Source organism: Cavia porcellus, unplaced genomic scaffold, assembly GCF_034190915.1.
Source record: "Cavia porcellus strain 051 isolate PalLab524CR breed Dunkin Hartley unplaced genomic scaffold, mCavPor4.1 scaffold_8, whole genome shotgun sequence".
Taxonomy (NCBI): domain Eukaryota; kingdom Metazoa; phylum Chordata; class Mammalia; order Rodentia; family Caviidae; genus Cavia; species Cavia porcellus.
In genome coordinates, this window is record NW_026947491.1 from 9980401 (window position 1) to 9996136 (window position 15736).

Here is a 15736-nt window from a genome sequence, read left to right on the forward strand (position 1 = left end):
GTGTGTGTGTGTGTGTGTGTGTGTGTGTGTGTGTGTGTGTGGCAGTCCTTGCCTGGCTGTCTCAGCTTCTGTTTTCTTTTCACTAGGAAAAGACCTGGGGCTGGCCTTTGAAATCCCCGCACACATGAAAAACCAGGCCCTCTTTCCTGCCTGTGTTCTGAAGGTAATTCTGAGGCTTGGCACCCTGAGGTGTGTGGTCATCCTTTGGTTGGGTTGGGCTGTTTGCTGCCAGATCAAGAATTTGCATTTTCTTCTGTGTTCAATGCTAGAATGCTGAGCTGAAATTTAACTTTGGTGAAGAAGACTTCAAGTTTCCACCCAAAGATGGATTTGTTGCTCTTTGCAAGGCCCCAGAGAGTTACATCGTCAAGTCACAGCACACAGGTGTCCCATGGGAGGATGTAGGGCTCTGGAACGGACAAGGGGAGACCCCAGGGAGCAGGCTTCCTGGTGGTGCAGGGCCATCAGCTCCTGGCCTAGTTTATAAGCTCTGGGTTTCTGGGTGGGCACTGGACACGTCTCAGTCACATGGAGGTCATAGAGAACGTGACACACAGCTGCCTCTTCCCGCCTTGTGGACAGGAAGCCTCAGGAATAGGGCCTGGGTGACCGACCAGAGGTCGGAGCAGTGGGCGGTAGAGCAGAACTGGGTTAAGACCCGAGCAGCTTCACATGGAAGCAGGCAGTCTGTCCCGTCCTGTTGCCCGTTTAGTTACTTACGTTTCCTAGCTAGTAGGATATGCCAAAACAAAACAGTCATTTTTACAGATGTGCTGATCACTTGCATTATTCCAAGTAGATTTAATTTAGAGGAATTTCATCTCCTTTGAGGATTTCTAACTCTTTTATTTTGTTTGACTACCCCCTTCCTTTTTGATAGTATTAACAGTTTGATCTTGGAACCTTTGTGTTCCCATTTTACCATTGCCAGTGTGATTAAATGAGTTCTGGTTTTTTGCTCACCCTAGGTAATGCACAGGTGACACAGACGAAGTTTCTCCCCAACGCTCCAAAGGCACTCATCGTTGAACCTTCCCGGGAGCTCGCTGAGCAAACTTTGAATAATGTCAAGCAGTTTAAGAAATACGTTGATAACCCTAAATTAAGGTACATCTTCCTCTGTGCTCAGATGTCTGTTGAAAAATGAGGTGGCCATTCAGTCATGTAACACGCACATGTAAGTGTGTAAATTCACTGAACTGCAGTGGATAGGAATTCTATGTACCAGGTGTGGTAGTGTACACCTGTAATCCCAGCACTCGGGAGGCTGAGGCAGGAGATCATTTTGAGTTTGAAGGCAGCTTTGGCTACGTAGTGAGTGCAAAGCCAGCCTGAATGACTTTAACAAGATACTTTCTCAAAAAAGCAAAAAACAAAGCTGTATTTGTTAAGTAATTTTAAGACAATCAAATTGTGTTTTTTTTTCCCTTGCATCTCTTACATGAAGTTAAACGTCATTTGAATAACAATTAGATTTTTAAAGGGAGTGTTTCATTCTGTCTCAGATTAGTGTTATCACTTAATCTACCTAGGACACACTGCTCTGTTTCCATGGAAGACTCACTGGAGAACTCAAGTGTTTTTTCCCGTTCCGTGACTTCTGTTTTCTCCCATTCTAAATCTTGTCCTTTGACGGGCTTGATTTCCTGGAACTACTGTTTATCTGTTTCTTCAGCTGCTGGTTTTGGTCTTTCTCAGAAGGGCTTTGCCTGAACCAGAGTCTCCTGTGAGTTTTAGTTTGGAAGCCTTGGCTCACAGGCAGGGAGTTTCTGCGCCTGGTTTGAAAAGGGGTTGCGCTCAGTCTTGCTCATGTGCGATTCCATTTGTCCCAGCACCCACTGGTGAAGTGAGGAAGAGTCTGATGACATCTGAGTGCTTTCTGAGAAAAGCGATTTTTCTTTCATGTCCTCCTTCAAGTCCCAGGCGTGGTCATGGAGAAGGCTTGCTGTCCTTTTTTTTTTTTTTTTTTTTTGTCTTTTGAGGTAGGGTCTCACTATGCAGTTCAGGCTGGCCTTGAGCTCCGGTTGTAGCCCAGGCTGGTCTCGAACTGAAAATGATCCTCCTGCCTCTGCCTCCCGAGTGCTGAGATGACAGGTGTGTGCCACCATGTCTGGCAAGATGGCCTTTTAAATGGACTGCCACCTGCTCTTTCAGAGATACGTGATGCTTATTCAAGTGTGCCCATCAGAGTAGATGGAAGCCAGGGTCAGAGGACTTTGAGTTAGCTTGACGTGGAAGGCGTGGGGGGGGACTAGCTTTCTCTGTTTGGCACTTCCTACACTTTCTAGTGATGTGCTTGGCGTGGCTGCTGGGAATGAAGAGCTGTTCGAGCCTTCCCGCAGCTTAATTCAGATTCTTTCTCAGTGATTTACTTAACCTTGGTTTCCACTGGAAAGATGTGGTTGATGACCCAGCAGTGTAGAGCAGGCCATCTGGGTTACCCCCACATTGCTGGGACACGATACCCAGCACCCACAACTCCGTGGCTGTTGGAGTCAGCCCAGTCAGCTGCTCTGCTGCAGGTGGAGAAGGTGGAGAAATGCAGCTCCCATCATGGTGACCAAAACAGAGCACAGAGGAGTAGGGACAGGAACACATCCTTCCAGGTCACACCCCAGTGACCGTCTCCCACCAGGCCGTGCCTCCCGCAGCACAGTCAACCCTGAACTCCTCTGCAGTGGATCCACCCATGAGCACGGTGCCCCATGACCTATCACTTTCCACACAGTAGACACAGGAGACACTGGAGGACATTTTAGATCCAAACTGGAACACAGACGTCAGTGTTGTGATCATTGTCTGGTGTTTTCTTTCAGGGAGCTTCTCATAATTGGAGGGGTTGCCGCACGGGACCAGCTCTCTGTTTTGGAAAACGGGGTAAGTTGTACTTCCAGTTCTTTTTTTTAAATCTTTTTATCGGTACCGGGGAGTACTTCCAATTCTTAAAAAAAGAGTGTCCTGGGTCATCCCTTGTCAGTGTAGGTCCTTTTTTTCTAGGAGTAATCAAGTGTGTAATAACTGTGTATATCGGGCACTTAGCACACTAGACACAGGCTCTGTGTGCCTGGTTTGAATTATCACACTGTTTAACAGAGCAGACAATTGATAGGTGGTAAGTCAGGGCCACATAGCTTAGGAGTGGTGGGATTCAGATTTGAGTCCTGGCTTAGTTCAGAATTCCTATAAACTCATCTGATTTTTTGGTTGGTAGAAATTGTATTTATTAGACTGTGCATAACAGTTAAGGTTGTCCAAACCTAATTGCTAAAATATCTCCTGTTGATTTAAACCAAACACAGGCTTACTGTATGGCATTATCTCTAGTCCTTTTTCATACGTTGAGCACTGACTTCTAACCGGTAGGAGGCATGTCCTAGGTGGACAGCCAGTGGTTGCCGAGCCAGCACCACAGTTCCCATGGAGTGCCTCTGCCATTTGCAGGTGGATATTGTCGTAGGAACTCCGGGAAGGCTGGATGACTTGGTGTCAACTGGAAAGCTGAACCTGTCTCAAGTCCGGTTCCTGGTCCTGGACGAAGCAGTATGTTGAAACACAGCCACGCTTTCAGAAAAGTTTGCTTATATTTTCTGAGGGAAACATTGTAAAGTGAAGAAAACCGTAACTAGGTCCTGGTCCCACGATTGGAGATTCCTACTGATACTAGCTCAGTTAGGTTCATGCTGCTTTGTACCGACACGAGTACTGAGTGCCCTTTAAGCTGTGCATCCCACTTCCTGTCCTGACCTTCTCCTTGTCATTTCCCCTAAATGACACAGCACCTGGCGTCCACACAGCATGGGCACTTCAAGGAATCTGGAAATGCGGAACCTTGGATAGGACCTGCACGGCTTGGTGCAGATACTGCCGTTGTAAGGGCTGTGAGCCTGGTGGAGTTTGGAATCAGGAGTCTAGAACCAGTGCCCCCTGGATATAGCATTGAAATAAAATCCCATAACTTTTTTGTCATTATTTGTGAACCTGGAGGCTAACGACCTGTTACATGGATGCTTCCTGGCTTACTCAACTGCTCTGACTAGATATGTAGATAGGTCTGATTTTTCCTCCAAATAGTTGACTTTGTACATAAATTACTTTCACATACGAATTATTTCTTACTACAAATTATTTCTTTATGTCGGGTTACAAAATGCAGACTTGATAGGGCACAACTGTGTGTGAATCTTTTGTGATCGGCTTCCAAATTGTTTTCAAGATAGGTTGAACTAGTTTCCTAGCACTGAAGTTTTTTAATTTTCAAGTTACTCTTAATCTTAGGGCATTTATTAGTAAGTATTAACTCTTGTGTTAATCCTAGAACACTGGAGTATGGTTTTGGATTGTTTATTGTACCTTTTTATGTTTTAATTACAACGGGCCCAAAAGTTGAATTGGTACCTGTGTCTGTTAATACCCTCTAAAAAATAATCCTTTTGAAATACATGAATTAGTTTTATTATCTTGGATGTCAATTTCATTTAAAAAAGGAAGTGTTTTTCCTTCAGCACTGGGGACTAAACCGGGCCTTGCACGTATAGGCAAGTGCTCTACCCCTAAGTTAAACCCCAGCCCTAAGAAAGGTTTTAAAGTAATGCTGGTTAAAAACACTATTCTCTGCTTCTTCTGCAGGATGGTCTTCTTTCTCAAGGTTATTCTGACTTTATAAGTCGGATGCACAGCCAGATTCCTCAGATTACTTCTGATGGAAAAAGACTCCAGGTACTAATGATGACTAATACAGCTTGCAAGACTTGTAGGCAGTTGCCCTTCTGGGTATTTTCCCAGAAGAATTAAAAACATCATACCACAGCCATGTATGTGCATCCATGTTTATACCAACGCAGTTTGTAATAGCCAGACCTTGGAAACAGCCCAAATGCCCATTAACCAAGAAGTGGATAAAAAGATGTGGTCTTTTTTTTTTTTTTTTTTTTTTTTGTCTTTTTCCTTTTTACCGGTACCGGGGGATTGAACTCACGACTGCCTGCTTGCAAGGCAGGCACTTGTGCCACTGAGCTAAATCCCCAGCCCCCAAGATGTGGTCTTTTTATACAATGCAGTACTACTCAGCTATAAAGAAGGCTTAACTGGAGGCTTTTATAGGGAAATGCATGCAACTTGTAATCGGCAACTTGTGATAAGGGAAATAAATCAGACTTCCATGTGTAACCATTGTATTGTCTCTTTAGTGTAAAAAGCTAAAAGTAAGTAAGATTTAAAATGTATAATATTGTGAAATGAGAAGAAACTGTTTAAAAGGAAAGAGAAACTGCGATGGGGGAAAGGAGAAAAGGAAGGGAAAAAGAAAAATAAGTACATACACAAAATAGTTAAGATAGTTATACTACTAATTACTATTAGTTCATTGGAAAGAAAGGTTTGTGCCTATATTGTTTGATCAGTTTTTCATGTGTCTTTTTTGGTGGGGGGGAACTGGGTTTTGAACTCACAGCCTTGCGCTTGCCGGGCAAGTGATTGTGCCGTTGAGCTATATCCCCAGCCTGTCTGTATCTTGTAGTGTGAGCAACTACTTTGAAGATAACAGTATGCACTGTATTAACCAGTTACTCTTCTACAATCTTATTTGGAGATTTTGTGCATTGTTTTTTCTTCTCTAAAAAAAAGACTTAGGGCCTGGGGATTTAGCTCAGTGGCATAAACGCCTGCCTTGCAAGCAGGCAGTCGTGAGTTCGATCCCTGGTAACCGATTAAAAAAAAAAAAAGACTTAGAGATGGTTGTTATATATTAATGTAGAGTCAAGGCTTTTTGTATTTATTATCTTCTGATTTCTGCTTTGTAAAACATTTTGTTACAGACTGATACATACAAATAACACTCTCAGAAGCTGCTTTTAGAAGTAAAAGAAAATCACTTAGGCATTGGCTCTGATCAAGTTCTTCCCATTGGAGTGGTTGGCATTTATATTCTGGATTGTTAGTACTGCTTACTGTTTGAAGGGAAAATAACTGCAGACACTGAAAAACAGTTCCCTCCTGTAATTATGTCTTGAAATACTGCTCTTTCCTTAGAAAGCAATAGGTAGGGAGAGGCTTTGAGAGAAAGGTTAGAGGATTGTGATTTGGGATCTCTGTGTGTGACACGGGGAAGAGATGATGGGTTTCCTGGAGTGTGGGGACTGACAGAGCACACGGGGAGCTGCTGCCGCCGCCGAGTTTGAGGATGACCTGTCTCTGTCCCAGCCCGCTGATTAACACTCCTTTCCTGCCAGTGTCCTTTACAAATGTGGGTTTCCTGTTCCCAGGTGATCGTTTGCTCTGCTACCTTGCATTCTTTCGATGTGAAGAAGCTGTCTGAGAAGATAATGCATTTTCCCACCTGGGTGGATTTAAAAGGAGAAGATTCTGTTCCAGACACCGTGCACCATGTGGTGGTCCCCGTGAACCCCAAGACCGACAGGCTCTGGGAGCGGCTGGGGAAGAACCACATCCGGGTGAGTCCTGGCCTGGAGTGCTGGCCAGGCCCGCAGGCTCCCCCCACAGAGCAAGTGCACACACTTGGCTTCCACGGGGCACAGGAGGAAAGCCCAACTCCATGCGGCATTTTTTTCTCTATAAAATTTTTCCATCAGCATCCTTGGCACAGTTCTTACAAATGAATAAGGTTATATGTATCTGCTTTCCAAGGCAATGGTTTCTATTTTTGGTGATACCTTAGTAGGGCCTGTGCTGTGCCTCAATCTCCTATGATTCCATTTCTTGTGGCCATTTGTTGTTTAACCACTGGGCCTATGCTTAGTTCTATGGAATAAGGAAATGATTACTGTAATTAGGCAACATTCTGGAAACCACATTTGCATTTTTAGTATTACTTGTAAAACTTACTGCCTTAGACCTACAGTTCATATTGGGGGTTTTTCTGAATCTGAAGAATGGTTTTGCCTAAAAATAAACGTTTAAAAAGCAATATAAAGACAAATTTATCATTCCTCCTTTACAAAATAACCCATTGTTCTTTAACATTTCTCTCCCATGCCTGTGATAGACTGATGATGTCCATGCAAAAGATAACACGAGACCTGGAGCCAACAGTGCAGGTGGGCATTGGGCCATCAGCTAGCGAGGGTGCTGGGGGCTTTGGGAATGAACCTGCTGGGTTAAGAGTATGCCCATCAGCTGTCACAGAGGATGAGAGAGGACCTGCCAAACTAGAATAGGAAATTTGAAAAAAACCAACACAAAGAAGTGGGGAAAACACGGATGCACTCAGCATATAGGAATGGTTATTCCTGAGCCTAGAGATCAGTGGGCCTCAGTCTCACAAGTGTCATAAACTAGGGGCTGCTCAGGGGTCCCAAGACACCAGCACATTCCTCCAGGGGCAGGTGTTTTACTGACCCTCAGTCTGCAGAAGAAAGGTAGACGAGAATACCTTTAATTACAGCCACGAAAGTGCACAGCAGTGACCTGGCCTTGTTTACTGATGAGTTTTAGTGGTAAAATGTGCATAACATGAGCTTTGCTGTTCAGCTGTTTGGCATATGTCCCAGTGGCCTTAAGTAAATTTACATCATTGGGCCGCTACCGTGATCCACCTGCAGAGCTGTCTCTCGCTCCTATGGCAAAACTGCACCCACTCGACGTTACCTGTTCTAAAAAGCCTAAGGTTAAGTTAGCATGACCCCTTCTGCACAGAGCCAGGGCAGCTTGGTTCATGCACACAGTGTTTGAAAAGTTGGTGAAAGTGCAGTGGATGCCAGGACGGTGCCAAGACTAAAAGTGCAGTTCTTGAGCCCAGTGGGTTTTGCACATGTGGCTAGATGTCCCTCGTGGACCCAGGGCATTGTCAGCCTATGTTTGCTCCTTGGTTGAGCTTGCTGGTTAGTGTGGGACGTGGGTCTGGAATGAGGATCGCTGAACTCCAAAGAGTGTTCCCTTGAGCTCAGTTTCCTGTCCAACTAGGTTTACACGGTGCATGCGCAGTCACGCTTGCTCTGGGAGAAGAACAGACAAAACCTGCTGTTCACTGTTGGGAGTGCATTTTCTAACATTGCAGCTTTTACTGCTTCCTGTGTTTTCCTTGTAAAAGTTTTGCTTAGCTTATGCTACAGTCAGACACCAGAGTGAGGTCAGGCTGTATGTAGTGTCAGGAGCTGTGGAACAGCCTCATGGGGAGGGGAGGGGAGAGGAGGGGAGGGGAGGGAAGGGGAGGGGAGGGGACGACTGGAAAGCTGCTGGCCATGTTCCATGTTAAGCTTTTTATCCTGTGGAATCCTCTGTAGATCTCCTGGTGTTCAGATTGAGTTAGTAGATTACTTTTAAGCAAGGTTAAAAGAATCAACATAGCAACTCCTCAGGAAAGCTGATGCTGGGGTGGCTGTGCCTTTTTGTCCTCCACAGTGTATGTTCCAAGGAATGGGTACGTTTGCTTGCAAGAGGTGCGGTTGTCTTTGTGAACCCCACAAAGTAGCCTAAGAAATGGCAGAACAGAGATGAGTGAACACGTTTACCCACCATGTCACTGTCTCTGGGCATCTTGTCTGTCACACTGAAAGCAGACTCTTAGAGGAGTCAGGCAGCAAGTGTGTGACTGACTCCGCTGGTGACAAAGCTCAGATGGAGATTCTGTGGGTGTTGTCGCTGACACTGTGGTGCTCATGTTCCAGAGATGTGGTCTGAAGCTGTCAAAGTCCTGAAGGGGGAGTACACTGTCCGGGCCATCAAGGAGCACAAGATGGATCAAGCAATCATCTTCTGCAGGACCAAGATCGACTGTGACAACTTGGAGCAGTACTTCATGCAGCAGGGAGGAGGTAATGTTTCTCATGGGGTGCATGTTGGGTCTTTTCCTCCTTTGTGGTGCTCACAGCAGCATGCCCACGATGCTGCCAGAAGTGACACATTGTCAGCGTCTGTGTTCACCGAGTTCTTTGCATGAGATCAGGCCCAGGAAGAGCAGAGAATTCTCCACATAGAGAGACTGGGCCTGCCCTGCAGCATGCTGAGGCCTTGCGTCGTTTGTAAGAAGTATGAGGTCCTTAATGCTAAAATGTGAAGTGTAATCAGTAACTAATAGAACCTGTGTGTCCTAAACCAATAAATGGGGACAGGGACACTGAGGGGAAAACCCCTAGAAAGGTTGAGGGAAAAGTGGAAGAGGATGGTTGGGGATTACAGAATAAGATGGCCTGTGGGAAACTTGTACACATGTGAGTAAACACTGTTTCCCTGGAACAGCGCCATCTGCTGGAAGGCAGAGGGTTGTGTCAGGTGACACTGAGCCGTGTTATGTCTACAGGGAACTTTCCTAAAACCAGAGGACAGGGAGATAGTGAAAGGAAAGGGATCAAACAGATTATTAATCTAGCAATGTAGTTGGCCTGGCTGTGTCAGTAAGAGATGCCATGGGTGGTAAGACAAACTACTGCCCAGCGTGGAGGGTCACTGGTGTGCCGAAACAGTCTGCTGTGAGGGTGTCATGACTGACCGTGTGCGTCTTACAATATTCAGTGTATGAGTCAGGGGGAAGTTGTTCTGGAAATGCAAAGTAAAGTCAGGACACGATGCCACTGTACCCACTAAAGTAAAAATCACAATTTAACAAGGATGTGGAGCAACTGGAATATTCTTGCCACACTGAGAAGAATACATGATGAAACCATTTTGGTTATGTTTTGGTTTCAAGGTCTGTTACACAGTTAAACATTGCTGTCTTATGGCCTAGTAGTTCAGCCCACGTTTACTGGATTTATGAATGAAAATATGTGTTAGCAAAGCTGTGCACAGGAACAGTCACAGCAGCTTTTCCATAGTAACTGAGAACATGTAAAATGAACAGAGAACGACACAGCCAAGAGTGCAGTGCACTGTGGGGTTCTCTTCGGTGTGGACCGAAGGGACACAGTGGCCTTGGGGGACCTCGGGAGCGTGGTGGGCAGGAGAACCGTGGGGAATCTGATTCTGGAAGGTTCTGGAGTGGTCACATTAATTAGCCCAGATAGAAGTCCGATTATTCTACAGAGCGGGGTGGGAAGAGAGGGGACAGAAAGGTCACTGGGCTCCTTTGTGGGTGATCCCTGTGGCCTGTACCTTGCTGTGACTGTCAGCGCATAGCAAACTTGAACTCAAGTGTGTGTGCTCCTCGTGTGCAGCCTCCGCCCCAGAAGAGGAGCCAAGCAGGTCCCAAACTTGCTGGAGCTGGGCGCTGACGTGGATCCTTTACCTGTGAACCGAAAACACAAAGAGGAGGCGTGGGAGGGTGGGAGGCCGGGAGGCCGGCAGGCAGCTGTAAGAAGTGTGAGGTGGTCTCTGTGCCGAAAGCTGGGGGCGGTGCACAGCCCTTCACCTTCCAGCTCCACCTTTGAAAACATGAACGCTGACAAATACCTGCACGAAACAGCGACACACGCATGTGTTAACAGCTGAGGCCTGTTATCATGGAGGGCATACTCACACCCTCCTGCCTGTCTCACATGTGTACACCTTCAAAGAGGAACTCAGCGCCACATAAGGACCTCGTCACACCTTCCTCTCAGGGAATGGCACAGGAACAGTATTTTCCCAGGTCCAGTAAACACATGGCTGGGTCGCTAGCAGTACAGTGAGGGCTTCGGGGTGGTTTCTTCTGGGCAGGTTGTGAGCAGCGTCAGCTCTTACAAACAATTCAGGATTCAGGAGGAGCTCAGCTCTGCACCCCAGGAAGTTCTGTTCACTGTTTTCTCACCTCTGCTTACCTGGTTTTTGTGTTACGTAAGCTAGCACCTTTAAAACCGCTTTCTTGGATTCTCGGCATGTGGCTGAGCCTGACTCACCGCAGAGAGCAGTTTCACACTGGAACCGCTCTTCCAGGCTGCCCCCCGGTGGTGCGCGGGTTCTGTGGGGTTTTGGAAGCCCACCGGCCTCACTCTGGGTGTTCCTGCTCTGTGTTAGTATAGCTGCGTGCAGTGCTTCCTGTTAAGGCTGGCCTTGCTGCACTGGCCTCTACAATAGCGCCTGAGCGCTCTTGTGAAAGCCGGATCCCCACGTCACTGAGACCCCTGAAGGGCACCAGGCCTGGTGACGGCTTGTAGCCTGGGTGGTTCTTCCGAGAGTGATCTTTTATTCTTGGTGTAAAGGGAGCTTCCCGGTGTGTGCAGTGCGATGCAGTGATCTGCGTGTCTACTTATTGCGCATGTTTCCCGCAGACTGGGAAGAGGAATTTAAAAGGCAATTTTGTTGCGCCCCAGAATTTATTTTAATGGCATTTTGCCTGTGACAGAAAGATGTTACAGTCGATGGCGAATTGGGGTATAGGTTTCATTGAATTATCTGGTAGCTCAGAGCCTGAATTTCACTGGCTCTGTGACAGCCTCAGGCATTCTGCTTTCCAAGGTCCAACATGCAGTGTGTTCCTCACCAGGCCCTGACAAGAAAGGACATCAGTTCTCCTGTGTTTGTCTTCATGGTGACAGGAAACCTCACGAGAGGAAGCAGAACTTGGAAAGATTCAAGGTACCCACGCTCAGTTGTCTGCACTTCCTTCAGACCTAAGAGGAGAGTCAGTTCCAGCCTTAGTGCCAGTTACTACTGCAGAGGCAGCTCTTGACCTAGACATTCCAGAATATTCCTGTTGTGATTGGCCTATCTTCTTCATGGCAGGGATTAGGCAAGTTTGACTCAAATCCTGGGTTTCGTGTTCTCTCAGCACACTATTAAGAATTTGAATTGGGGGCTGGGGATTTAGCTCAGCGGCATAAGCGCCTGCCTTGCAAGCAGGCAGTCGTGAGTTCGATCCCCGGTACCGATAAAAAGGAAAAAGACCAAAAAAAAAAAAAAACTTAAAAAAAATTTTTTTTGAATTTAAGGAAGTTTAAAATTTTTGGTAGGGATTTTTAGAAGTACCATTGGATGGATAAGCCTGGCCAGTGAGCTTTGAAAAGTCTGTAGTAATATCTATGGAGAACTTAACTTGTAGACGAAAGATAGATATTTTTCCTACTGTCTCTCTTTTATTTTCCTCCGTGTTTCTACTTTGGGCTTGACACGTAAGAGAATGAACTGATGTGTGTGATTGATTTTATCGTCACTGTGGTCTCGAAGTGCTCCGTACACTGCAGTTGTTTGGCATTGTTGGGGATGGCCCTGTCAGACCTGTGCTCGCAGCCATGCGGGTCACTGAGCTTTGGCCTTGCCGGGGAGGCAGAGCTGCTGGGAACTGAGGGGTGGTGACTGCGCCGCGACCCTGCATCTTCCCCTGCTCCGTGGTCAGCCCAGTTCAGCTTTCCTCCGGGCAGCCTGGCCCCCCCTCCTCCAGTCTGTTACTTTTGTGGGGCAGAAGACCCCCAAACCTTGCTTGTATTTTCTTGGGGAGCTCCAGTGGCCCTCCTTAAGCCCTCCTCTAAGATTTCAGCTGTGGTCACTGGAAATGTAACCTCAAAGAACTACATTCTAGATTTTCTCCTTTTTGGAGACAGAGTCTCCCTGTGTAGTCCAGGCTGGCCTTGAACTCACTTCAGTCTCCTGCCTCAGCCTCTTCGGTGCCACCACACCCGGCCAGGTTTATTTTAATCTGAGAGTAAAGACAGTGGTTATGTGTATGCATTTTGTTCTTCTTACCTTTTTCTTTTTTCTTTTCTTTTTTTTTTTTTTTTTTTTTTTTTTTGGTCTTTTTCCTTTTTATCGATACTGGGGATCAAACTCACGACTGCCTGCTTGCAAGGCAGGTGCTTATGCCACTGAGCTAAATCCCCAGCCCCTTTACCTTTTTCTTGAAGTGCCAAAGATAATTCTAAAGATTGAGAATGTCTAAAGTTAAAGACCAGTTTAAGCATGGGTTAATAGCTTTGATGTCAGGAAGAGAAAAACAAGACTTACTCAGTCATTGGTGTATTTACCTTTAATGTCATGATGCATATGCATAAAAACGTCACAATTGGTCAGTAAATTATGGGTCTCTGAACCTTATCTGGTAGGAGCATTTAGTTATGGGAGTGTCAGATAGTGGGAAGGTAAATATTTGCTTTCATTCCTAACAGACTGCATTCCCTTTGTTCTCTTTAGAAAGGAGATGTAAGATTCTTGATCTGCACAGATGTCGCTGCTAGAGGGATTGATATTCATGGTGTTCCTTACGGTAAAAAGACTTTCCTGCTACAGTGTGAATTTTACACACTCTAAGTAAAGCTACCTCATGGATCCTAAAAATTTAGAAACTAATGGCACTTGGTGACATTGCTTTTAACTTTAGTTATAAATGTGACCCTGCCTGATGAGAAACAGAACTACGTGCACCGCATCGGCCGCGTGGGAAGAGCAGAGAGGTATGGCCCTTAGCCCTTTTCCCTTTAGGCTTCTCACTTGGCAACAGTGTCTGACAAGGACTTCTCATCCCTCCAGGATGGGTCTGGCCATTTCCCTGGTGGCGACAGAAAAAGAAAAGGTAATCTTTCCAGTGTCCTACTGTCACCACTGTGTGGCTTGTGATTTCAAACGTTAGAAGGCTCTTTGGTTTTTTCCATTTAAATTGGAGTCAGTTACAAATGGAATAGAAGTGAACTTTGTATGACATCTTTTTCTCTGTACCTACTGACTAGAAAATAATAAGATGAGGTTTAGGGAAAAAACCAAAAAACCGTACGAACTGCTTTTTCCTAATGGTTTTAATGTAATTATTTTCATGACAAAATGTTTAAGTGCTCTGGCGTGGTGCCACAGAAGGCTGTGCGGAGTGAAGTAACTTGCTTTAACATGGTGGCAGGTTTATAAAAAAGTATTCCAGTGCACCTGTTTGCCCTGTTTGCTTGTTAACTTCTTATGGAGCACATTTCTACTTGATTTTTTGATTCAGGTCTTGAGGTAGCATTCTCTAGTACTGCCTTGCACATCTTTGCTTTAGCTGAGCACTCCTTTCTGTAGCTTGCATCTGTTTTAGGAAAGTCTTTTAGTCTCCATAAGCTCAGCAGGTCCATGTAGGGAGCTGCGTCTCAGCAGTAGTGGCGGGAGGAGGTTTATAGCCTGTTCTCCTGGTGCCGTACTGGGTGAGAGCTTCCCGGAAGCAGAGAGCAGACCCCAAGTGTGCGGCCCCCTTACCCGTCCCGGGCGCTTCTCTACTCGCTGCAGGTCTGGTACCACGTGTGCAGCAGTCGCGGCAAGGGCTGCTACAACACCAGGCTTAAGGAGGACGGTGGCTGTACCATCTGGTACAACGAGATGCAGGTGAGTGCAGTGCCGCCGCCCTCGGCTGTGCTTGCCCAGTAGGTGGCAAGCTGGACTCTCCAGCTGTCCGAGTGGGGAAGGGGAATGTTGGTCCCATCAGCTGCGGCTTGTAAATGGCATCCTGGGCAGGCTGACTTCTACACCAAGCCTCTGGGGCTCGTGGTCTCCTCTAATGCTGGTAAAGTGCAGCTCTGTCGACATGAACTTTCTGTTTGAGGATTGTTCACTTTCTGCCTTTTCAGTTGCTCTCAGAGATAGAAGAGCACCTGAACTGCACCATTTCCCAGGTGGAGCCCGACATCAAGGTCCCAGTGGATGAATTTGATGGGAAGGTTACCTACGGCCAGAAGAGGGCTCTTGGCGGTAAGCCTTTTCCGGCCGGGTGTGGGTGTAGGCTTCGGCTTCAGGGGATGTGGGCCCGGGCTGTCCTGTGTCAGTCTGTCCTTAGAGTCCGCCACAGCGCGCAGTCCATGCTGTCTCCAGCCGCCATTGTGTGGGCACAGTGGGTGAGGGACAGCACTGTAGCTGTTTCCCATCAAGTGTTTGTGTCACACAAGTACCTGAGCTGTGACTGGAATTGTGAGGGGCGGCAGCCTTTCACAGAGCTACGTGCAGCCTGGTTTCGTCCCCAAGCCCAGGACGCTGCCCGCTCATTTGCCCTTTATCATTTTTGATTCAGGATAAGCCGCTAGTTTGCAAGAGGGGAGGTGGGGGCGGGGGTGTCGGCGAGGCCTTGTCTTCCATTCACATTGAGACAACTGACGGGGCCTATGGGAGTCGGTGAGCCCCGCAGCGCATGCTTGGGGGAAGCAGTGTCGCAGTGGGGACCAGCCAAGTGTCGCCCACAAGCCTGCCAGGCTCATCCCTGTGCTTTGTGTGTGTGACGCAGGTGGAAGCTACAAAGGCCATGTAGACATCCTGGCCCCTACTGTCCAGGAGCTGGCCGCCCTGGAGAAGGAGGCCCAGACGTCCTTCCTGCACCTGGGCTACCTCCCCAACCAGCTCTTCCGGACCTTCTGAGGGGCAGTCTGCATGAACCCCGCCTGCCGTGGCTCCCCTCACATGCGCCAGGTACTGGCCCAGCCTCGCAGGTCAGGAGCTGCCAGGCGAGTCCAGTGAATAAAAGAAGCGCATTGTCACGGCTGTGTGTCTTATTTCACAACTTCACTTCCACACTTTGCCTTTCTTTTAGGTCGGCATAAGCTCATGGTGCATCTTCTTACCTCTCCTTCCTCCATTTCTTGGTCCCTTTCTGTTTGCAAAAGGTGCATCTCCCCACTTCCTGTCAACCTGTCTTACTTTGCTCTCTGCTTACACTGAGTTTCTCATGTAAACCATGCAGTATCTAAGGTCTGGTTTAGTTCACTTACCATTCTGGTCTTACCCGCAGCCCTTCTTCATCGGCCGATGACTCTAGTTTGTGCTTTACAGTAGAGTAGTGCTCGCTATAAAACCCCATTTCCACTGCTGGCTCATTCTAAAATCCTTCAGAGGGCTGGAGGAGCTTTCGTCAGGAGGGGTTTGGGACCCCAGGGTGGGAGAGCGGCGTGGGGTGTGTCGAGGCCTAGACAGTCTGAGAGGCAGTGGC

At 47.1% G+C, this 15736-nt stretch overlaps 1 protein-coding gene across 1 annotated transcript in view; it reads left to right on the forward strand.

Annotated features, from left to right (window-relative positions):
- Positions 1 to 15287, forward strand: part of LOC100715543 (ATP-dependent RNA helicase DDX1) — a 25822-nt gene extending 10535 nt beyond the window's left edge. The window contains exons 11-26 of the mRNA XM_063254311.1: positions 87 to 163; positions 270 to 384; positions 969 to 1107; positions 2817 to 2877; positions 3442 to 3540; positions 4627 to 4716; positions 6261 to 6449; positions 7001 to 7052; positions 8622 to 8768; positions 11354 to 11445; positions 12994 to 13066; positions 13181 to 13253; positions 13330 to 13372; positions 14053 to 14148; positions 14391 to 14511; positions 15038 to 15287. Of these exons, the coding sequence (XP_063110381.1) occupies positions 87 to 163; positions 270 to 384; positions 969 to 1107; positions 2817 to 2877; positions 3442 to 3540; positions 4627 to 4716; positions 6261 to 6449; positions 7001 to 7052; positions 8622 to 8768; positions 11354 to 11445; positions 12994 to 13066; positions 13181 to 13253; positions 13330 to 13372; positions 14053 to 14148; positions 14391 to 14511; positions 15038 to 15168 (1598 nt within the window). The 3' untranslated portion in view covers positions 15169 to 15287. The remainder of the gene's footprint in view (positions 1 to 86; positions 164 to 269; positions 385 to 968; positions 1108 to 2816; positions 2878 to 3441; positions 3541 to 4626; positions 4717 to 6260; positions 6450 to 7000; positions 7053 to 8621; positions 8769 to 11353; positions 11446 to 12993; positions 13067 to 13180; positions 13254 to 13329; positions 13373 to 14052; positions 14149 to 14390; positions 14512 to 15037) is intronic.
- Positions 15288 to 15736: the final 449 nt, after the last annotated feature.